Here is a 24,396-nt window from a genome sequence, read left to right on the forward strand (position 1 = left end):
CTTCCCAGAGGCTCTGGCCACTCTGGGGCAGGAGGCTGGCCTGGGTGGGTGGCTAGATCCCGCAGGGCTCTTGTGCCTTCCGAACAGTTCCAGGCTCTTCGGCTCACTGAGCTCAAAGGAAGCCTTGATGGAGTGAGTGCCAAGCCCTGTCCTGGGTCCCATTTCTGAGCCAGCCTGGAGTAGGACAGAAGCCTGGTGAAAGAGTGAAAAGGGACTGGTTCTTTGGGAGATTAAGCTGGTGTTTGTGTACAAACTGCTTCCCCGTCGAGCCTCAGCATTTTAGAGAAGATGTGACTGCGGTGGAAATTGCTTCATCTCGTGAATCCTGGATGTTCAAAGGAGCTTCAGTGCTGTGAGGGAAAGAGCAGCGGTGCTCTGCGTGGCTCTCGTGGCTTGGAATATTGTGATGGGTGGAGGGGAAATGAACACAGGCATGGTTTCTGCAGCTGCTCTAGTCCAGGCGTGACCAAACTTTTTGGCAGGAGGGCCGCATCATCTCCCTGACACTGTGTCGGGCCAGGAAAAAAAGAATCAATTTACATTTCAAATTTGAATAAATTTACGTAAATGAATATATTAGAGATGGAACTTATATGAATGAATGAAGGTCTTGCAGTAGTTCAAGGCCTGTAAAAGGCCTGGCAGAAAGCAAGGCCGGCCTTTCCATCACTGCCGCTGCTGCATCACAGACGTGAAACAGCAAGCAGTGGAGGGAGCCCTCATCCCACAGCTCATGTGAGAGGCTAAGCAGTCGCTCTCACGCTGAGAGCAGTTGCGTCGGGCCAGCACGGGCTCCAGCAAGTCTCCAGAGGGCCAGAGGCTCATTGGAGACTGGGGGCTCCCTGCAGGCCGGATTGGCAGTCTCTGAGGTCCACAAGTGGCCCCTGGGCCAGGTTTAGGCATCCCTGGTCTAGTCCTTTCCTTGATGCAGGAACAGTGTTTCCATTTGAAGAAAGTTTGCAAGTGATTTCCATCTGCAAGTCATGGCAAGTTGAGGGCCTCCAGGAACCCATGTTGAGTCATATCAGGATGACTTGCAGGACAGCCTGGAGAAAAGTTTGCAGGCAATCCTGTTAATAGATAGACGTGGCGTGTCTCTGACTTGTGTGTATTGGTTCCCCTTCCTTACTGCTTGCCAGGAGAAAGACTTCTCTTTGATATAATCAAATTGCACACCCAGTAATATGCTTCAGCAAATGGACTTCGCCTTGGAGCAAGTTCTTTGGACAATGAGGTCTTTCATTGAGGGTTCAAGGTCTTTGGTTTTTGTAGCTAGACATTTTAAAGACATATAAACAAAACAAACAAAAATAAAACCACAGTGCCTTCTGCTTTCAGGGCACACTTTCTACATAAGCTTGTCTGCCAAGGACTGTGTGTGTGCCGTGCTGCCCTGGGGCAATTCGTGGGGTAGGCACTTGGTTCAAGAGGCAGCAGTCCTCCTTGGCCATAGCTTTGCCCTGCGATTAACAATGGGGCTACTCACTTTACCACCAACCAAAAGGTCAGCGGTAAGGAAAAGGCATTTGTGTAGGGCGCGCAGCCCTCCACGAGCACCCTGGATCCTGCAGATCCTCCTCCCACCCGCCCCCAGCACGCCTCCTCCCCGCCCTCTCTCCGCTCCTTCTGGCCTCCTCCAACCTGGAACGCCTCCTCCCCGCCCCCGTCCACACCCCCGCCTCCTGTTCCGCTGCTCTGCAGTCCGGGAGACCGCCCCGCACTAGCCCAGCACTGGCAGGAGCCCGGCGGTGAGCCCCTTACGGCAGGTTTGCGACTGTGGTCAGCAGCACGGCTCCATGCCGCTGACCACAGGATTGGGCTCTAAGGTCGGGATTGTTGAAGAGAGGAATGTGGTCAGCTGATTTGGTTGGGGCATAAGCGAGAAGGGAAAGAAGGAGGAGGGAACTTCATTGTTAGCCAGGAGGATGATCTTTCCTTGGTTTGGAACTGGCAGGTGAAAATGTGCTTCTCTTGTATTATTTTCAACTGCCTTTCTGTGAATTTGGAATGTGGGGGGATTTATTATTGGTTGAATAAATTGGGAGTTATTATGCAACCCTTATTGGTTGTTTTTTCATTTGTATGAAGGAACTGACCACTCCCTTCCCCATCCAGCCCTTCTCTCCCTTCTTTGTGAAGGGAGTTTAAGGTCCGTAACCTGGGAGATGGGTCTAGGACCATCACAAGTCCCCAGAACCTTCCGCAGACATGCAGGAGTCTTGAGAAATGTGCTTTGGGGCTTCTTAGTGGACAGGTCAATGTGGAGTATTGGCTGCATGTGCAAAGCCTGAACGATGCGGACACAGGACATCCAGAACTCCATACTGATAGAGGGTGCAGAGCTCAATGGAAATTGAAGGATTGCCTGGCTGCACTGTTTCCATCTGAGAATAACTGGGTGAGCAGTAAAAAAACCAATTGGAAAGGAATGGGATTGAAGTCCGTTGGTGACCTCCGCCAGACAGCTGCCTGACTGTAGAAGGGTTGATAGTCATATTTGTTATCATTTCTAAGTGACCTTGATATAATTAAGTTCCTCTTTCAACAGCAGGTTTTAATCTCCTGTGTTGGTATCAGTGCTTGCCTGGGTACGTGGCCTCTGCTGGAATTAAGATGAATAGCACCAGATGTGAAGCAGTCCTGAGCAGTGATACAGCCACTAATTTAGTTTTCTGTGGAATTTACAAAGCCAGGTGACTTTTGCCTGCTGCAAAGCAATTATGAGTAATATTTATGTAAGGTGGAGCGTAGTTTGCACACCCAATTTTGTTTTACAGGCCGAAATGTTCTGCTGGCAAGGAAGACTCTTTTCCTCCTTGCTGTGCTGAAAGGTAAATAATGTCTCTCTATGAACAATAAATGGCACTGCCAAGTTTTGTCCCACTGAGTGTCAACACTGATCTTTGTGGTCTTTGCGTCCTCCTCTGCCAGAAATAGAGCCACAGGACCCACATCAATTTTCAGCTGCAGTGCTCCATAGAGCACCTGCAGACCTTTCGCAGCACACTGGTGTGCCACATCAAACTGGTTGAAAATTGCTGCTTGCACGGCATCATTTGTGCACCTGATGGTGACAGTAAGTTAAACAGGCTGACAGTCCAATCCTAATCAGGTCTACTCCAAAGGAAATTCCATTGAGTTCAGTAGGAACTACTCCTAGATAAGTGTGCCAAGGATGTCAGCCTTGGGTTTTTAAACATCAGTGATTGAAAGTTGGTTGCCTTGAACTCATTGGTCCTTACTTCTGAGTCACAAGGGCAGGATCACATTGTTCATTTGAACTGAAGATACGAAAGCAGGGTGGGGGGAGGGGGCGAGAGAGAGAGAGAGAGAGAGAGAGAGAGTTAGTTGTAGGAAGGCCGTAGCCTTCGACCTGGGATTTCCGGGTTCAAATCTCCTCTCAATCACGGAAAGATTGGATGCTCTTAAGCCAGTTTCACTCCTTCTGCTCCTCATTTACAGGAGGACTGCAGTGCATATCTATCTCTGATAAGTTCTGAGGAATAAGCCCAGGCTCAGGCCTTGAAGTCCTCTGCACTCTGATTTAGGAGCTGCCTAGTTCTCTTCAACAGTTCAGATGTAACCAACAAGCCAAAACTGTCTGTGCCCAGCCAGAAGCTGCGATACTGAAACATTGTATTGCACTAAAGAAATGTCAGCCATCTGAGCCACCTGCCCATGTTTGTAGGGAGACATGAAACATGATTTTCTCCATAGTTGGACTCCTGCCTGCTTCACCTTCCCAGACACCACACTTCTTCTTGCTAGCCACTGATCAAAGCCACAACCAGTACAAGTGTGCTACCAGAACTCACGCCTTTTATTATTGTGGTTATATGTATCGGGCCATCATCCATTCTCACGACATGACCGAGCCAACGCAAGCGTCTCTGTTTAAGCAGTGCATACATGCTAGGGATTCCAGCACGTTCCAGGACTGTGTTGTTTGGAACCTTGTCCTGCCAGGTGATGCCGAGAATGCATCGGAGGCAGTGCATGTGGAAAGCGTTCAGTTTCCTCTCCTGTTGTGAGCGAAGAGTCCATGACTCGCTGCAGTAGAGAAGTGTACTCAGGACATAAGCTCTGTAGACCTGGATCTTGGTATATTCCGTCAGCTTCTTGTTGGACCAGACTCTCTTTGTGAGTCTGGAAAAAAATGGTAGCTGCTCCTTTACCCAAAGGATCTCCTCTATGGAGAACTCGTGCAAGGAAAGCACCCTACAGGTAGACCACAGCTGCGATACAAGGACATCTGCAAGAGGGATCTGAAGGCCTTAGGAGTGGACCTCAACAGGTGGGAAACCCTGGCCTTTGAGCGGCCCGCTTGGAGGCAGGCTGTGCAGCATGGCCTCTTCCAGTTTGAAAAGACACTTGCCCAACAGACTGAGGCAAAGAGGCAAAGAAGGAAGGCCCACAGCCAGGGAGACAGACCAGGGACAGACTGCACTTGCTCCCGGTGTGGAAGGGATTGTCACTCCTGAATCGGCCTTTTCAGCCACACTAGACGCTGTTTCAGAACCACCTTTCAGAGCGCGATACCAGAGTCTCTCGAGACTGAAGGTTGCCAACTGTAGGCTGTATTATATGTATATCGGGGAACAAAAGGGCCTGTCCTAAAATTAAAACAATACAAAAATTAAAAAGAAGATCAGGAGCTGGTCACAGCACGTACCAGTATTCTCACAAAAACACGTACGTACATACAGAAAACTGCACGTATGACCTCATGTATGAATACCTTGTTCCTGTTTTCCCTGTGCAACAGAATGGATTTTATTCTTTAGATGCCTTCCAGCTATAATGTCTCCTCCACTTTTTCCATTAATTGTCCTGTTTGTAGCGTGAGTTGTCCATTCTATGAAAGGAGCAAATTGTGGTAGCCATTTTTTATTTTTGGGAGAAAGCTCCTTTCTTCTTTAGTGCTTCAGGGGCTAATTAAAAAGGTGGTTGCTAAGAGATGACGATGGAGAGCACCCTTGAGGTGTACTCTTATGTGCTCTCTGTCTTTGATATGCAGTTTTGTGGCAGATCTGAAGACCACATGGGATGGCAGCCTCCCAAAATGGTTCTGTGCTTAGAGCTATGAAGGCGGACAAGCGGAAAAAGGGCCATGCTCTTCATGGGACTCAGGAGAGGGGCCCGGCAGCAGGTGAAGAAGACTCAGAAGTGCAGCTGGAGATGCTGAAGAAAGCGCAGGAGTTCTTCCAGCTCTGTGATGTGGAAGGCAGGGGCTTCATCGCTCGCCATGACATGCAGGTACAAGCTCCCCTTGTGGTTTGTCAGGAGTTTTGTGTTCTTCAGTGGATAAATTATGTGAGACAATTGGCATGCTTGAAATTTTTCCAGATACACTACAATAAGCAACAACATGCAAAGTCTCCCTTAGAAGTGTTGCAAGTTTTATGGGGACTCTTTTTATTTCCCTCAGAATCCCACAGTTGTTTCTCTTGAGCAAGAACATCCAAATTTGCTTCCAAATTCTAACTTGAGGAGAAAATGCTCCAGCCCAGATCTGATCCACTAGCCCACTGGGTGGAAATTTCTCCATCACCTCCAGGCAGCTAAGGAGAGACAGAGAACAGCACACATGGATTGAGTCAACCTGCATCATTTTTTCAGTGGCTCTTGGTGGGAACGTGCAAACAGAACTATTGCTTGCCTTATCAGGCCTCAGTTTTTGCTTCCCTTGAAATGTCTCCACTGTTTTGTGTGAGCAGGAATTGCTTTGAAGTTTTGCTTAAGGTGAAATTCAGCAGCAATTGAATAATGAGAGCTACTAATATAAAAGTACCTGCCATTGATACAAGGAATATTTGGTGGAAGTAGAAATGCAAAATAAGAGTTCAGGCTCAGAGTCCAAGGGAAAGTGTCAGTGTGTAAGGATTTGTTTGACACTGTCAAAAGTTTTCACTGCTTTCATATGGTGGGGAAGTTCAGATGGGCATTTGAATGGACTCTCCATGCTTTTTAATGCATGAATGGATTTCTAAGGGTGCAGTCCTGTAAATACTTGCGAGGGAGTAAGTGCAAGCATAGTCCCATGCAAATCTATTCAGGTGTAAGCACCACTGAATTTAATGGGACTTGCTCCCAGGTAAGTGTGCATAAGATTGCAGCCTGCATGACTTAACCCTTCTCTTGAATGGAAGAAGTTTTTTTAAAAAAATTCTTGTAAAATCAATAAATTCAGTCATGCGCTTCTGTTTGTCAAGTGGATCAAGTGACTCTGTCCTGCTACCAACATCCCGTTCCAACGATTCCCACCTCTTTTGTAAACCAGACTTTTATTCAAGTTGCTGCAAAAGTTCAGGGAACTGATGAGGATGACTTTTGGAGTCCACAGTAAACATGATGTTGCTTTCTTTCAGGTTAGTAGCAGATCCCCTGGTCAGGCGCTGCATCAGACTGGCTAGATTAACCCTGTCTTGTGTTTGAGCCAATAATTTCATGTAGATCTTCCTTATAGTATTCAAGTGATGCATGGAAAACATTGTCTAAAATGCACAAGTCAGTTCATTCTTACAAGCAAATTGTGAAAGTGTTGTGTCTATTGTAGAACAGCAATGCTCTGAAAACTTTAATCTGCTGAACTGTTGACACTTTCCATTTTTGATATTTTCTTCCATGTGCACTATTGTGATAACATTTCCATATATTACTGAAACTTTGGAAAACTTGTGGGGAGGGTTGATTGCCCCCCCCCCCAAAAAAAAACACCCAGGAATTCTGCACCAAAGTGATTTATTATTCACATTTTTTATACTACTCTTCCTCCAAGGAGTGCAGGGTGCTGTACATGGTTCCTTCCTTTCTTTTGCCCTCACAACAACCCTGTGAGGTAGGTGAAGCTGAGAGATGGTGACTGGCCCGAGGTCACCCAGGAAGCTTCGTGGCTGGGCAGGCATTTGAACCTGGATCTTCCAGGTCGAAGTTCAACCTCCCAACCACTACACCAATGTGGTTCTGGTGATGGGGCTGAGCAAGGATGGAAAATTCCTGTCTGTAATCTGTATACATTACTCCAGTGTGTTTCCCAAACTGTGGAAACTGATTGTTGGTGGTTCCTGAAGCTGACAAGCTTGATAGCTTACAAGGAAAATGTATTGAGCACGGAAGGCCCCTCTCCAAGCACTGACTGTTGGATGTTCACTGGAGACCTTGTTCAGCCCCCATTTGGAGTGCTGAGATTTCGGCACACGGTCCATGTCCTTTTTGGACATGGAGATGGACCTTATCCGCCATGAGGGGTAGAAATGGGCTCTCCCCTCATCTATTAATAGTGGGTGAACTGGGGATCCAGCAAAGAGCCAGGTCAGATATTTGACCTGCAGTGCAATGCACCATGATGGGACGCAGGCCTGTGCTTGGAAAGCTGTGCTCTCACCATTTCAGGAGTGGTGTCTCTTATGAGCTGGGCATTTCTGTACAAGTGTACGTCCACTAGGGCTGTGATCTCCCCTTCTGAGATACAGGATTGCAGAAGTCAGCCAGATCATACATATATTTGTTGACCCAAATGCTCAGCATACATGTGAGGTGAGCTATTCAAGAGTCATTCTCTATTGCTCCAGCCAGTCTAACCAGACATAATCATGGCTGGACCCGATCTGGTGGGGGGATGACAGTATCCTAGCATCAGCACCTCATAAAGTTCCAGCCCTTAGTGGGGAGATGAACTGGAGGGGGACTAACTTGAGGGGGGCAGATGCTCAATGCTTGTTTTTCGCCCAACCCAGCAATGGGGAGCACAGGAAAGAGCGTCAGCAGACAGCTGCGTGCTGGAGGCCTGGGCCCTGCCTCTCAAAGTGCAAAGCAAGCAGAGGGAAGCTTCCAGGATGAGTACAAAGACCACCTTTGGAAGGGTGCCTGGCAAATGATTTCTTCTTCTTCTTCTTCTTCGCTTCTGTCCCGTGTGGTGGCAGGGTCTGCTACACAGAAGACGACATCAGTAAACAAACACAGTGCTTGTTGCACGAGAGTTGGTCTTCCATCAGGGGAAATGGATATGTCTAGATTAGAAGATATTATTTTAGATCAACTGTGTACAAACCGAAAAAGCAGGCACTCTTCGATTAATCTGAATACTTAGACCTCCAGCCTGGTTCTCCAGGGTTTTAAATTGTCCTTATCATTTCCATGCTCGTTCATGTAGTAGATCATCTGTGTGACTGAAGAATGACTTGCTATTTCAGAGGCTTCATGGGGAGTTGCCCCTTAGCCTGGAAGAGCTGGAGAGAGTCTTCGATACTCTGGATGCTGACGGCAATGGTTCGCTGACCCCGGAGGAGTTCACCACGGGATTCAGTGAGTGCTGAAATGCAAATGGAGTGCAGCACCTTCTGGCTGACAGTCATGGTCCCTTCCTCTGGGCCCCTCACAGGCGCAGGGACCTTGCTTGATTTCTTATCACTTAACTCTGCGGTCTTCAAACTCTCCAGGAGTTTGAAACCCGCAGTAAGTTCTTGCAAGGGAGGGGAGGGAAGCAGCGGGGCGGGGGGGGGGAAGGCAGTGACGTGATCCCCAAGATCGTGCTGCTCAGGGGGGCTGCAGGGACTGGGGTGCACCCACCAGTCCCTGCAGCAGCCTTCCTGGGGTGCGGGGAGCCCTGTGTGAGCACCTGCAGGGCTCCCCAGGTCAGGGAAAGTGAAAGTGGCACGATCGCACTCTGCCTCTGCAAAACCAGAAGCGGAGCGCTCTGCAGTGCTCGCGCAGGGCTCCCCGCACCCCGGGAAGGCTGCTGCAGGGACTGGTGGGTGCACCCCAGTCCCTGCAACCCCGTCAGAAGGGAAAGTGGAGCGATCATGTGATCGCCCTGCTTTCACTTTGGAAGCATCGGAGGGAGTAACCAGGGAGTAAGCAGGGAGTAACCTCTCCCTGGACGCCATGATCCGGATCTCACACCAACACACACACACACATCCCCTGTGGCTATTTAGGTTTGGAGGGCCAGTGTTTAATATAACATTTGGTTTGGCCCTTTAGCACTACATTATAATGGTTTTCTGACAAGCATTATGGGAAATGCCTGGTCTATTTCCAGGGCATGTTATTCATTTGCTTGTTGCAGTTTGCCAGGGTGGTAAGTATTTAATTATGCGGGACATTGTATTTGCAGGACGGTTGTGTGCGTCATTAGTCTGTCTCTGCTGCTCCATCCCCTCCGTGTCCCACTCCAGAAATCCTGGGCTGATTAACACTTCTGAGAACCAGCTGCAGATTTGGAAGCTCACGGAACCCAAAGCCCAGTCTGAGGGCCACCCACAGCTAAATCCTGTTGATTTTGCAACTGGGATGAAAAGCCCTTTCTTGCATTTGTAAGAGAAAGTTAAGCAAATGTTAGTCGGGTGAACTGCAGAAGCTGGATTTTCAAAGTAGGTCGACCAAGTGGCTCCCAGTTCTGGGCCGCAGCTATCGCGTCCTCACCATGATTCGTAGATAGACTGTTCACTCCCGTCCATGTTGCTTAATCTTCTGAAAAGCTAAGCAGAGGCCCAGGTAACATGTGGCCTCTCACAGCATATCCATTTGCTGGTGTTTTTTTTTGTGGTCCAAGCAAGTTCCCCAATTGCTGAACAGAAGGGCGGCTTCCGAAAACAGGCAACAAGTTGACCCTTCTGGACACTTCCCACCACAGCAATTGTCAGTGTTTTTTCTTCCCGCTTTCTGGTCTTCTCTGTGGTCTCCGCCTCCTGTGAGGTCACTTCCAGCTTCCAGGAGACTCTGACTGCCTGTCCCTCAGGCAGAGCCTCCCTCAGCAGAGGAAGAGAGACAGACAATTTGTCGCTACAGACAGTTGCCCTTGAAACAGAGCCTCAGAGCCCAGAAGAGTTTTGTTTTCCAGCCATTTTCAACAGCAGTGCTCCAAACTTCTGCTGCGCACTGTGGACTTTTTGTGGCCCACTGGTTGAGAGGCCCTGGACCACAGTCACCACTCTTTCACCTGTGTCCTTGCTTTCCCCAAGATGCCACCAGTTCTGGCTCTGAAATCCACTTTCTTTTTGATTGGCACAAATGTTGTGCTAGGTGCACCAGTCAGTCTTTTCTTGTTGGCTCTGAGCCATCGTCACGCAACCTCAAGGACCATCTTCTCCCGTACGAACCTGCCTGGCAATGGCAGCGTCTGACTGGCCCTCCGAGAGGGAGGGGTGCTACTGGAAATGAAACATTCTCAGTGGTGGAGCTCACTTCCTAAACACACACACCTGGGCTGTCACCATCTTTATGCATTTTAGGAAGACGTGCAGAGGGGTCCTTTATGTGTCAACTCAAAAGTAAACGTTTTCATGCGAAAACTGGAAGTGTGCTTCAATCCCCAAACGGAATTATTCTTAGTGTCAGGGAGGCCCGCAGAGGGGCTATGAACTCTCCCCAAGGCCAGTGGGCCCCCCAGGGATAACCACTGGGTCCCTGCTGCGCTGCAATCGCTGTTGCACCATAGGGTCACCATTACTGGACCACTTCCCTTAAGGGAGAATGGCCCAGTTTTGGTTCCCAATGCTGGGCTGCAACTTACCACTTAACCACTGTCTTGGAGGATGAGTTGATCTATCTGAGAGAAGGCGGGCTTCAGATGCTGTTAAGGGCTTTGAAGTTTAGAACAGCACCTAGAATTGGGCCCAGGAATGAACTGGCAGCCAATGCAGTTACTGGAGCAACAGCCCAACAGAGTCAAATTGCCCAGCTCTTGTGACCATAAGAGGGCAGCAACTGTCACCCTGCACGTGCCTGATCTTGTCTGATCTCTGAAGCTAAGCAGGGTCAGGCCTGGTTAGTACTTGGATGGGAGACCGCCTGGGAATAGCGGGTGCTGTAGGCTTATACCAGAGTCTTTCGAGACTGAAGGTTGCCAATCAAGAGGGCCACTGTGTCTTGTACCAACTACAATTCCAGAATGCCTTCAGGGGCAGCCCCATTCAGAGTACATTTCAGTAGTCTAATTATGATATCACCAAGCCATGGGCCACAGTGGCCACGTCAGAATGATACTAGTATAGTTGCCACTGGTGCGCCAACTAAAGCTGGGCATAGACCTCCCCTTCTTAATTTTAATGCTGGTCTTAGTTTCTGGTTTTATTAGCTTTCTTTGTTGTTTTAGGGCCCAGTACTATCCAACTTGCCAGCACCGCAATGCAGCCCCATGGTAAGGGAACAAATGTTCCAAAACCTTGAAGAGGCCTCCAGGACTGTCCCCCCCACCACAGGATGCAGTGCATGCCCCATTGGCACAGCTGCACCGGCAATGGAAAATTGGATAGGATTGGGCCCTAAAGCTGCTTGCATTTATTGTTTTTCTATTTTATTTTATCTTTTGTGGTAAACTGCCTTGGGCCTAGTTTGTAAAAGATGAGCTTAAAAAAACCCTCTAAATTAATGAATTATAAGCAATGATCACATGCACAGCACATTTTTAATGTTATGCTAGATAGGTAGCAAAATATATATTTTTATATATAAAGCATAATGATATAAAGATAGCAATAGATTTATAATCATCAGTGAGGATCACCATAAATATTGGCAGCAACTGTTACCCTGCACATGCCTGATCTTGTCTGATCTCGGAAGCTAAGCAGGGTCAGGCCTGGTTAGTACTTGGATGGGAGACCACCTGGGAATACCGGGTGCTGTAGGCTTATACCATAGTCTTTCGAGACTGAAGGTTGCCAACCATCATCATAAACATTAAACAAAATAAATAAAAACACACCAATGAATATGTACAATTGTGCAGGATATAATTTGCAAGGTATTTGCTGTTAAATACAGATTATACAAAATACAGCCAACATGTAATTACATCATGTAGAGCAGTGATATACTAAATGGGCCCTTTGCATTCAGGCATTGCCTCAAGTTCATGCTTGTTTAACTTCAGTAATGCTTATAGCATCAGAGGCACCCAAGCCATACCTGGGACCGCATAAGGCATGTGCTCCAAAATCCTTCTTCATTTATCTTGAAAAGCATGAATGCCAAGAATTTCCTCCATTCCTTCTGGAAGGAATCACCGCAGACACTCGCCTATAAGTTGATCTCATAGATAAGTCAAGGGCAGGCTCTTATGCCAAAATCATGGAATTTTCTATGACCCTCAGCCTCAGATAAGTCAGGGGTTAAACTTGGGGGGTGTCTGAGTATAGTTTTGTCTGATTTTACCTGAGGTCAGATCCTGAAAAATGACCTACCAGTAATTGTTACCTAAGAACTGTACAGTTTCTAATTTATTAAAAAATATAGTAAAAGATCATAAGATACATTTTTATTCTTTAACTTTTAAAATTCTGATCTTCACAACCTTTTTGTCAGTGGTGTAGCTAAGGTGGTGCAGGGGGTAGCAGTTGCACCGGGCATCAAGCTTTAGGGGGGTAACAAGCTGAGCTTGACACTAGTGACTAAAATTGTGAAAAAATTTAGTATATATAATTAATACCATCATGTTATATATCATTGGAAAGGTAATTTAATGCAGAATGCAATGAAACAAGCTGCATTGGAATATCTGTATTCTATCAAAAGTTATGGTCAATTAACCAGAAAATGAAAACACAACTACCTTATGGAACAAAAAGTGGATTTTCTTAACTCAAAACCGACCTATGAGACTGATTGTTCTGAGAGCCAGTGACATATTATTATGTTATTGACACGTTGCAACGACATATTATCATGATACACAGCATGAAACCAATAAGTTGTTAATATGAGTCAGCTCTCATTTCCATGTACATTGTACATTTCCATGTACATTTCCATGTACCCCTGCTAACTGGGTAAAAGGCACTTTTTCAAGAGTGAAATATTTAGCAAGGGGAGAATAATCATCCTTCTTCACCCCAGCACAGTGTCTTGAACCTATCTGGGGCACACTTTTTATTTATTTACTTTATTAATTTGATTTTGCCGGGGGGGGGCAAATCTTCTTTGACTCCAGGTAGCAGATAGATGCCTTAGCTATGCCACTGACTGGGGGGAGGCAGCAGAACAAGTAGGTGGCAAGCTGCTGGGGGGAGGAGGTGGGTTCCTCCCAATTTTCACTTTTAAAAAAGCCCAGTTGTGATGTCACTTCCAGTTGTGACATCACTTCTGGGGCAACATTTTGAGCTTGGCACCAGGCTACATGATCATTAGCTATGCCACTGCTTTTTGTAAACACTGTCAGAATAAGTGCACTGTAAACAGCATACCAGTAGAACAGTGGCTCCCAACCTGGAGTACAAGTACCCCTGGGGCACACAACAGGACCTTCAGGAGTGCTTGAAAAAGAATTGAATAATGGCAGAAAAAGGCAGGTCCTGCTCCAGAATGCCTTGCAGGGCCAGCAAGGCATGAAGGGAGGTAGCTGGTTGGCTGTGAAAGCCCCACCAATAGCTAAGTTTTGGTGATCAATGCATGTATGAACCAGTGATTGAAAACCAGCACAGTAAAAAAGCTGAAACATAATATGGAAAGTGATCAGTCACCCAGAATTTCTCAGCACACTTCTGGTGCAAAACAGTGCAAAGGCAGAGTCGTCTGTTCTTCAAACAGATAAAAAGAGAAAACACTGTGATGAAAACATGAAGTCTGGGCTTTCATATAGAGAAGATGAGGGCTTGTATTATTACAGACATTTTGCTAATATGAAAGGTACAATTTATGGAAATGGGCTGCCTGCCAAGGGATATGCAAGTGAAAAAGGTTGGGAACCCCTGCCGGAGAACCAGGAATCAAATCCACCTTTAAGGTGTCTGGTGTGTTAAGCCAGAAGCTCTACGTACAACATACAACCCATAACTGGGAGTGTGCAATTCAATTCACAGCAGAGAGATGAGCAAGTGCAGCTGCATAGAATTGCAACCCTTTTTACTCAGAGGTAGACCCACTGCTTTCCATGATGTTATTCTGAAGTAAGGGTGCACTGAAATGTAGCCTGGAACTTTGTTTCAAATGAAAGTGAGGATGACTTCCTGGTGTTTAAAAAAACAACAGACCTCTGCCAAATGCCAGCATTTGTAAAAGGGCTGCAGCAGGCTCTGGAAACTTAAACTGAATTGGCTGGCTTCAATTCAGTGGAATTCAGGGGAAGTCTCAAGAGCAATGAAAAGGTTAACTTTGGCTGCAGCTTTCCAGCCTGGGAAATTAACTCCGCATAGCTGGTGCTGCTTGAAAAGCTGAGTTGAAAAGTTCTGCCCCCTGAATGACCTTAGAGATAAGGTGAGGTGATGATCTATGCTGGATTTCTTGGCAAAAATTTAGTATCTACAGGCTGATGTTGGGGAATAAGAATATTGGGAAGGGCCTTGGCTCACTGGTGGCGCACTTGCTTGTGTGCCTCTGAATTCAGTCCATGGCATCTCCAGGGCAGGGTGCAGACTCTTCTCTGCCTGAAATCATGGAGCTGGCAGTGTAGGCAATGCTGGGCAAGTTGAACCAATGCTTGCCTCATAACAAGGCAGCACCACTGAATGTTCAGGAATAAGAGGGGTTACAGTGTTCCTAGAGTAGCAAGCCCCTTTTTCACAAAGTGTGGGAAAGAAGCAGATTTTCCACTACAGAGCAGAGTTTTGTGCACTGCGAGTGTAGCCTTAGGGGCTCTTCAGTCTAGATACATGAGGGGGGGCATGATTGACAATATAATCCTTTGCATGTCTACTTAGAAGTAAGCTCCATTTTGCTTAATGGAGCTCAAGAAAGGGTGTATAGCAGTGGTTCTCAAACTTTTAGCACCGGGACCCACTTTTCAGATTAAGAATCTGCCAGGACCAGTTATGTCATGACCAAGTTTTAACAATCCTAGGCTGCAATCCTACCCTCACTTACCCAGGAATAAACCCCATTGACTATCATTGTTAAAAGCATACACATAGTAACTTGTTAAAAGAACAGATATGTTACATTTCCCCAAACGCAGTCACATATCATGGTAGCATCCAGCCTAATATATTAAAAATAAAATATTGAAAGGAATGGACACCTATCTGCAATTGGTTTGTGACCTACCTAGTGGGTCCTGACCCACAGTTTAAGAAACATTGGTGTATAGGATTACAGCCTGATAAATATACACTTATTCAAGGGACGGACAGAGGGATGCTCTTTTCTTTCTTGCACAATACCGGAACCAAGGGATAGCCACTAAAATTGATTGGCAGGAGAGTTAAAACAAAGAAAAGGAAACATTTCTTCACTTAGCAAGTAATTAATCTGCGGAACTCCTTGCCACAGGATGTGGCGATGGCATCTGGCCTAGATGCTTTTAAGAGGGGATTGGACAAATTTCTAGAAGAAAAGTCCATCAAAGGTTACAAGCAGTGACGGGTATGTGCAGCCTCCTGATTTTAGAAGTGGGCTGCCTCAGAATTCCAGAACTTGCAATGAACTTGAGTACAGACCGTGCCTCATCATCAGTGGATTTTGCATCCGTGGATTTATCCCATCCTCTGCTCTAAAGATTAAAGACCCACCCCCAGCGGTGCTGCTGTGAAGCGATTGGCTGAGACCAGCCGCTCTCTATAGCTGCTTGAGTAGGTAAAATAAAAGTCCCTTTAAGAACAGTTAAACAAGGAAAAAACGTTCCTGCTTCCTTGGTGTGGCAGCAGCAGCAGTGGCACTTATCAGTGTGTGTCATGGGGTCCAGGGAAGCTTTGTGGCTGCCTGCTTCCTCTTTCAGGACTGGAGGAACCAGATCCAGGCCCCTGGGTGGAGGCCACTGGGACAGCATGTGTCAAGATGAAGCAGCCAGCCTGGTGTTTGTACCATGTGTGGCGGACCCCATGAGGGGCGCAGAGCAGCAGTGGCGCGGGGGGAATGAGGCCGTAGCGCTTGAGAAAAGCGTGGACTGTTGTGTGTGTTTGTCCAGCAGAAACCAAGGCAGCTGCTCTGTGAAGGGTCAGGCAGCTCATTCGGTGGGGTAGCTTCCATGCAGGATCAAGGGAGGGGGGAGAGGGCTCAGTGCAATAGCTTCCTGAGAGCACCATAGACTGCACTGCACCCCCTGCTTGCTGCGCAAGGTCAGGGAAACGTTTTCTTTTTGTTTTATAGGCTTACATGTTCCCAAAGGGCCTTTTAAAACCATGGCTTTACATGACTTCTGGACAAACATCACTTCCAGTTCCAACTGGGCCACCCTGGATTCTTGCTACTGTGGGGATCAGGGGAACCAAACCCCTGCTGATAATGAGGCACAGCCTGTAATAATATATTTTCTTAGGCCAAAAACATTTGTTTTTAACTTCCAGGCCAGTTTTTGTTTGGGAAGAAGAGCTCCGTTTCTGAGACACAAGAGGGTGGAGCCAACAGCGCCTGTCCGTCCAGCTGGAAAGGCAGTGACGGGAAAGGTGACGTGGACGAGGAGGAGGATGAAGACAGCCAGTTCTCCACCTTCATGGAGAGGCTGGGAGCTGGCAAAGTCCTGGAAGAGTGAGTACTCCCAGAAGTTCCTGCAGGCAAACAGGGGGCTTGCACAGTGCAGCTCTTGCCGGCCTGCACCATCTCAGCCTGCAGCGGGTGCGGGGGTCTCGTGCTCTGTTGCAGAACAGCTGAACTGTGGAAAAGACAACTGGCTGCAGGGCTTGTGGAAAGGAGCCAGGGCAGCCGAGGGCAGCAGTAGTTTCGGCTTGCCAGTCGCTTCGCAACCCCGACTCCAGACAGATTTTGAAATCTTCCCAGGGTGGTGGCTCCGTTCGCCTGTCCTGGCCTGGCTCTTTGCCTCCTTTCTTCGCTGTATTTTTAAAAGCGGTCGGAACTGCTCTCAAGCATCAACTCTTCAATGCTACACTTTCCGTTGGCCTGTGAAAAAAGAATAAGTTGTACGTTACCCAGTAGATGAAAACAAGAAATTGAATAACACAATCATGTGAATTATTTCAACAAATAGCTCCCAGTTCCCAAAAATAATAATAGTTTCCATAATGAGTTTCAGTGAGAGGTATAGAATTCAGGTCCATGAATTCAATAATGACTCTTTTTCCTTCTGAATTCAGTCACTTGTGTCCAACAATCAGAAGAAAGTATTCATCACTTTATAATAATAATGATGTAATTATAGTAGTAATGCACTAGGCTCTCTCTTTTTTTGCTGTTTTACAACTTGTTTGCGCAGCCTTCTCAAAGTGTGTAGCTGAAATATGTTCACTGTGAACAAGGTTGTGCCTCTTGCAACTTAAATTCCATATCAGCATCTGAAACGGTACTTGAGGCAACGTCTGTGTCAGTCAAATGTGCTCAGATGAGCTCACTTTGCTTCTCTCAAGGATGCAGACAAGACACTTGGAGAAGTCCAGGCAGTTGAGTGTTGGGAGAGTTAGGACAGACAAAAGAGAATATTTCTTTACTCAGCATGTAGTTGGTCTGTGGAACTCCTTGCCACAGGATGTGGTGTTGGCACCTGACCTGGATGCCTTTCAAAAGGGGATTGGACAAGTTTCTGGAGGAAAAGTCACGGATTACAAGCCATGATGTGTATGTGCAACCTCCTGATTTTAGAAATGGGCTATGTCAGAATGCCAGCTGCAAGGGAGGGCACCAGGATGCAGGTCTCTTGCTGTCTTGTGTGCTCCCTGAGGCATTTGGTGGGCCGCTGTGAGACATGGGAAGCTGGACTAGAGGGGCCTTTGGCCTGATCCAGCGGGGCTGTTCTTAAAGGTATCCACACAACTGCTGGATCCTCACCCTACTCATCTTCCTTCTGTGTGGAATGATTTTATTCTCCCCATAAGGAGCAAATCCTGAGGTTCCTATAAAAAAAAAGAATCCAGAAACTTTTATTGGATCAAACCGATTTGGGGAATAATAAGCCAGTTGATTTATTTTAAGATGTAAACCACTTTCTGCACTACACCAGTTGAAAAGTGGTGTTAACGTTAATGTTAGTGTTATAATGTATAGGACTGTTGCCTGACGGGGAGCTGCAGCCAATGGTCAAGGGAGCCACCGGTCGAAAATGTTTGGGGACCTGCCTTTAGGAGTGAACATATTTTTGAAATGTGGGCAGCTCAAAGGCCTCATGGTTTAAATGCTCCATGCCAAATGTCATACTGATAGCACAAATTATCTTGATATTGTAAGACACAGAATTACCAGGCGTTATAATATTCTTCTTCTTCATCATCATCATCATCATCAATGGCAGAGCATCCCAGAAGCCAGAACTCCACAGCCGCTCTGACTGGTGGCTGTGAAATTACTGCCGTATCGAAAGCGCTTGCAGTCAACCAGGTTCGGGTCTGCTGCGGTGATCAGCTTTTTGCTTTGCGGCTGTTTCAAGGCTGTGTTGTAACGTTTGCCGCTGTTGCCACTTGGAATTCCGGGCACACAACAAGCATTTCCTTTTCTTTCCTCAGCGAGAGTGATGTCAAGAAACTCTGGTCGCAGCTGAGAAAAGATGAGCCCCAATTACTTTCCAATTTGGAAGAGTTCCTGGCCAGAGTTTTCTCCCAGCTCCAAGAAGCTGATAATGAAAAGAATGAGCTGGAATGTGCCCTGAGAAAGTGAGTGCTGCTTTTCTGCTTGCTTGCCTTCCGAGGGACAGCGGTTCTGACACCTCCTGTGCTCTTGAACCCACTGTGCTGCTGAACCCACAAATATGCTGTTAGTTGTGGAGCTTTCCTGGGCAACAGATCAATACCAGGTCCAGTGAATTGGTGTTTTAAGGGGAAAATTAACACAATGACGTAAAAAGAATTGCTTTGTTTGAAACAAGAATGAGCAGTGCAATGCTGCAAATATTGACTCAGAAGTAAATCCCCCTGTATTCAATGTAGATCACCACCCAGTAAGTGTGTTTAGGATTGCAGCATTCATTTACTACACTTATATTTCTCCATTATGACTGACAGTGCAATCTTACGCATGTCCACTCAGAAGGAGGTTCCATTGTGTTCAGCGATGCTTATTCCCTGGAAAGTGTGTATAGGATTGTAGTTTATGATTGGGATTTGACTATTTTTCCCATGCACACACACCCAACAACCCTGAAAGATGCAGGAGGCTGGACTGGATGGGCTCCTGGCCTAATCAGCAGGACTCTTTTGCTGTTGCTATGAGACCCAGCCTTAATGACCACCATACAATGGTTTTGTCCTGGGATCACTGGGATGGATACCTGAGGTGCAACAGAGAGGACCTCTCACTCAATCAGGCAGTTAAACAAACCCAGGTATCACATAACTTACCAAGTCCCCATGAAATACAGGTGTAAGTGAGCCCGGCTTCCAGTCTGGAAATGGGCATCCAAGACTTTCTCATGTATTCTTCACAGGTGGAATAAGTGCTCCTAGGTGGGGGGGCAGTGTTGTGTTAGCAAGCTCCATCCCTGTCCTCCACATGTTTGTTTCACTGTCTGAAGGCTCAGTTGTCAGTGGGTGACCCTACGTGAAATTTCCAAGACCCGAGGGATGAGAGCCCGGTGTCTCTGATCCTGGGGATGATGTGGCTGACACATCTGTCAGTGTTTAGAAACACAGCTGTGACTTGACCAGCCTCCCTCAGGCTTCCATCCTGTTCCCCATCAGGGAACACGGGACCCTAGAACAACCATTAGGTTCAGTGAGGATCCTGCCATCAGCAGCACCAGGGGTGGAAGAATCTTCCCAGCGCTGCCCCCTTTGTTGTTTCTCTGGTTTGCTCTGTGCCCCCCCCCCATCTCTCTGCTCCTGCATTTTGGCATAACAAAGGTAGTTTTTAAAACTGAGATTTATTTTCATCAGTTTCTAATGTGACTATTGTTTTGTTTTTTAAAAAACAAACCCATGCTTTGGGTGGCCATCAATTACAGTATTTCTTTGTTCTAAGAGGGATAATTGATTAGTATTAGAAGAATAGTATGCTCATTGCATATGGTGCTTAACAAAGTAACATGAGTGGTTCCTGCCCTAAGGAGCATACAGTCTAAATCTCAGTGGAGAAAGTGCGCAGCCCAACGCTAATGATCTGCTATACTGGTGGAATTGGTGTTCCACCAGCACTGGCTGTTGTAAGGCCGCTGTAAAGTGTGCTCTAGAACCATGTGCTGCTGAAGCACCAGCAGGAAGTCTGAAAACTTCCTGCCTGCTGGAATAGGTGAGCCAGGACAGGACAGGGCAGGGGGAGGGTGGAATGGGCTGAGGAGGGGCATAAATGGGCAGGGAGAGGAAAGTAATGGGGCAGGGAGGCTGTGGGAGGGGAGGGGAGGGGAGGGGTGGATCCAGTGATGATGACACATGCTGGATCCTATCCTCCATTTTGCTGTCTCCCTCCCTCCTCTCTCTCTTTGAACTTGTGCCAGCAATATCACTGGTGCAAATCCGAGGAGACCCATTGCAGGGCAGGAGGCTTACAGAGGGAAAAGGGGCCTTCTGAAGCTTCCTGTTCTGCCCCCATTGTATACATCATGTGCCTTTTGGCACGGCTGCACCAGTGGAGGGAGGGATTGTGCCATTAAGCTGCAATTCTCTGCACACTTTCCTGGACGTAAGCCCTCTTGAACATGATGGAGCTTACTTCTGAGTAGACATGCCTAGGATTGCATGGTTAGAGGAGATGGGGAGGGGAAGGAGAAAAGAGGAGCAGTGGAAAGAGAGGCGCAGGTGCAGCTGCAAATTAGTTAGACTTAGTTTCAGGAAAGCAATTATATGCAGTCAACCAGTTACATGTCAGTGGAGGAAGATATCAAAACACTTCAGAAATTGAGATGTAAAACAGAATTTTCAGCCTCATTTGCAGGAGACAGTTTGTGTCCCTGCAGGAACAAGATATGAAATTCAGTGCACCCCTTCGGACCCTCTCGGTCAGAACAAGGAACACGGAACAAATGCAGCATTCAAGACGCTTTCTGGAGTTCATAAAAGCAGGGAAATTCTGCTATGGTTCTCATGGCAACCTCCACCGCCAGCCTGTGCACCAGGGGACATATAGGACTGCCAAGACTCTTGTGTTGTCTGGTTAACCTATCCCCGGCCAGCATGACATGCTGTTCATCCTCGAGCCTGAGAAGTGCAACATGGTTTTGCAACCCCGTTCCTAATGTATTAAGAGAGCACTCCCACTTCCTACCCTTGTGGATTTTTAGATGAGAAATCATGGGGTCAGCTGAACACCTGACCATTCAGACATTCAAAAAGAAAAGGGAAGGCACTTTCTCACACCAGTGTTTGCAAAGTATCCTCAGAGATGGAGCTGGACACTGATCTTGCCAGAGAAAGATCAGCAGGGCGTAAAAGGGTGTTTTGGGACAAGACCTGCCACCAGCTCACACACATCTCCGTCCCTGGCCAAATGGGCGTGTTGTGCCTGCAATGCCCATTTCTAATCCAACAAGTAGCGTTGCAGGCACGTCCTGGGATTCTAAATGCTAAAATCTCATCCATCAGTTCTGGGTCAGGGAGTAGAAGGTTAGAGTAGGAGCCCAATCCTATTATTTTCCCCCACTGCCAATGCAGTGGCACAAAATGGTGACAGTGCATCCTATGGTGGGGGGGGGCAGCTGCAGAGTCTCCTCTGGGGAAGGGAACATTCATTCCTTTACCTGGGGGGCGGCATCCGCAGCATGAGGGGATCTACGCAGACTTTCGCTAGCTGAATAGCTGGGGCAGGTCCATGTGGACCCACTCCACAACATTGGGTCAGGGAAGGGGAACTGGACTTGGCGGGCACCACTACTGCAGAAGGGCCACTACTACCACCCCCTTTCTGAACCTGATCCAGCGTTCCCCGCCCTGTTACTGCCCTCCTCCACCCCGTTCTGCCTCCCCTTCCACTTTACTTCCATCAGTGGCATCTCCACGCTACTCTAGAGCACACAGGGAGGTTCCAACCTTCCCACTGGCACTCCAGCAGCACACAACTTTGCCACTGCAGAGTGCCTTTTACAACTGGTGCTAACTGCTTTATGGCCGTTGGTGCCAGTGGAAGAGGTGCTCTGACGGCAGCTGGCCCAGGAAGGACTGGGCCATTCATTTCTCTTTTTCCTCTTCTCCACCCAATGGCTAATCAGTGGAATTTTTCTTAAAAGCAAATTAACAGCTGTGCACAGCCACGACTGCTCTGCTTGCTCCCAGCTGGACTGGAGCCTGGGTGGGCTTAAAAAACACTCAGAGTAAAAAGTGTCTGATCCACTTGCAGGTATGATCACACTTGCACCTACTGCTGTGTGTTCTTCCTTCCTCAGGCTTTATGAAGGGCTCCACTAACAACACACAGCAAGCTACTTTCATATATTTTGCAGGAGCTTTTCAGATGCCAGCTGCTCAGTCTTCTCCTGATCACTGCTTTTACTGCTGGCGGCCCAGGAGGGACAGCTTTGCCTTTGATATGTAATGTTGACCTTCCCTCTCAGAAATCCTTTTCCTGCCCCCTCCCCCCAGTACTCAGAGGCAGAAATGCAGGTCAGGCCTCTTGTATTTGACTCCTGGCTCTCTTCACTGCCAGTTCCAGTGTCCCAGATGCAGTACTTTTCTCTTTCTGACTAGGAAAATTGCTGCCTATGATGAAGAAATCCAGCACCTCTACGAGGAGATGGAGCAGCAGATCAAAAACGAGAAGGAGAAATTTCTCTTGAAGGTGAGCATCCTGGGAATGTGATTCTTCCTTGCTGACAACATTTTGACATATGGTGGTAGTTAATCATGATTAGTAGCAAAGGGATAGCCCTAAGAGCAGTAGTAGAAAGAGAGCTGGAGTAGCGCAGAATTTCATCCCTGCCATGGATTCTTCTCACTGGTGATCTCTGGCAAGCCGCTGCATCTCAGCGTCAGCTGCAGTCTGTGGAGAAGACTGGCTTAGTGTACAAGGTTGTTGGAAGGATAACATCAAGAATTACACGCATGAAGCACTTTGCACATTTGGAAAGGACCAGATAAACGCCAAGTATATTATTAAAAATAAACCCTTATAGCTCTTGAGCATTCAAAAGAAGGGAAAAACTGTGCATTACTTTAAACATGTGGTTGTTGCTGAAAATCACAGTCACACACATCTCATTGTCCCTTTGTAGCTTGTTGTTCAACTTACCTTGTGTCACTGTTGTTGGCATCCTTCAGTCTCAGAAGACTCTGGTGTCGTGCTCTGAATGGTGGTTCTGGAACAGCGTCTAGTGTGGCTGGAAAGGCCCATTCAGGAGTGACAATCCCTTCCACACTGAGAGCATCCCTCTTGCAGATATCCTTGAATTGCAGCTATGGTCTACCTGTAGGGCTCTTTCCCTGCACTAGTTCTCCATAATCCTTTGGGATCTGGCCATCGTCCATTCTCACGACATGACCAAGTCAATGAAGGCGCCTCTGTTTCAGTTCTTGTGTCCTTGTCCAAGCCAATGCAGGTATCCTTGTGTCACAATAACACCAGAACCAGGGGACATCCACTAAAATTGAGTGTTGGGAGAGTTAGAACAGACAAAAGAAAATATTTCTTTACTCAGCGTGTGGTTGGTCTGTGGAACTCCTTGCCACAGGATGTGGTGATGGTGTCTGGCCTGGACGCCTTTAAAAGGGGATTGAACAAGTTTCTGGAGGAAAAGTCCATTATGGGTTACAGGCCATGATGTATATGTGCAGCCTCCTGATTTTAGAAATGGGTTATGTCAGATTCCAGATGCAAGGGAGGGCACCAGGATGAGGTCTCTTGTTATCTGGTGTGCTCCCTGGGGCATTTGGTGGGCCGCTGTGAGATGCAGGAAGCTGGACTAGATGGGCCTATGGCCCGATCCAGTGGGGCTGTTCTTATATTCTTATGTTCTTAATTATTGGCAAATAGGTACAATGCCACCTACAGTACACGGGGGGGGGGGCAGAGTAGCTCAGACACTTAGTCCACAGGACTAAGAAGCCATCTGTCCCAAATGCCTTGCCATCTTTAACCTGTGGGGCTGTATCAGTGGCATAGCTAAAGGGGGGGCAAAGCACTAAGTTTTGCAGAGAGCCTTACTGCAGTGTGCAAGGGGTCCCTTCCCCTCCCCTTCAAAGCCATTCTAGGCAGTGGGAAAAAAACAGGGGCATATGCCTTCTCGGAGTGTTCCAAGGAGGCCTTCTGGACATACATCTCTGTTTTGCCCCCACTGCTGGAATGGCTTTGAAGGGGAGGGGGAGGGGCCCCTTGCACACTACAGTGAGCTCCCTGCAAAACTTAGTGCTTTGCACACCCTCCAGCTATGCCACTGGGCTCTCTACTGGATTTCTTCCCCTCCTCTCTCTCTCCTTCTGATCCTTCTCCAAGCATGCAGTCTTCTTTCCATGAGTTCTGACCAGTTGTATGGAGGCCACCATCCAACAAGTTCTCACATAGCTGTGGTCTTGGATACAGTTTGTAGTACTGCACAGATCAGTCCATGACTGATGTTAGGAGGTGCTTAGTGAGAAAAACTGGATTTCTGTCACTCCTGTAATGATCAAGGAAATCTACTGTGTAACTGGGGGGGAAGAAAAACCCTGCAAAAATTTCTGTAGT

The 24,396-nt window shown here is 47.4% G+C and overlaps 1 protein-coding gene and 1 pseudogene across 1 annotated transcript in view; both read left to right on the plus strand.

Moving 5' to 3' along the window:
• Positions 1-5,082: 5,082 nt before the first annotated feature.
• CRACR2A (calcium release activated channel regulator 2A) overlaps positions 5,083-24,396 on the plus strand; it is a 56,063-nt gene continuing 36,749 nt past the window's right edge. Inside the window, exons 1-5 of the mRNA XM_066632956.1 lie at positions 5,083-5,256; positions 8,193-8,304; positions 16,218-16,398; positions 18,321-18,467; positions 22,425-22,515. Coding sequence (XP_066489053.1) covers positions 5,083-5,256; positions 8,193-8,304; positions 16,218-16,398; positions 18,321-18,467; positions 22,425-22,515 — 705 coding nt within the window. The remainder of the gene's footprint in view (positions 5,257-8,192; positions 8,305-16,217; positions 16,399-18,320; positions 18,468-22,424; positions 22,516-24,396) is intronic.
• Positions 11,517-11,633, plus strand: LOC136656530 (5S ribosomal RNA; annotated as a pseudogene).

This window comes from Tiliqua scincoides, chromosome 6, assembly GCF_035046505.1.
Source record: "Tiliqua scincoides isolate rTilSci1 chromosome 6, rTilSci1.hap2, whole genome shotgun sequence".
Taxonomy (NCBI): Eukaryota; Metazoa; Chordata; class Lepidosauria; order Squamata; family Scincidae; genus Tiliqua; species Tiliqua scincoides.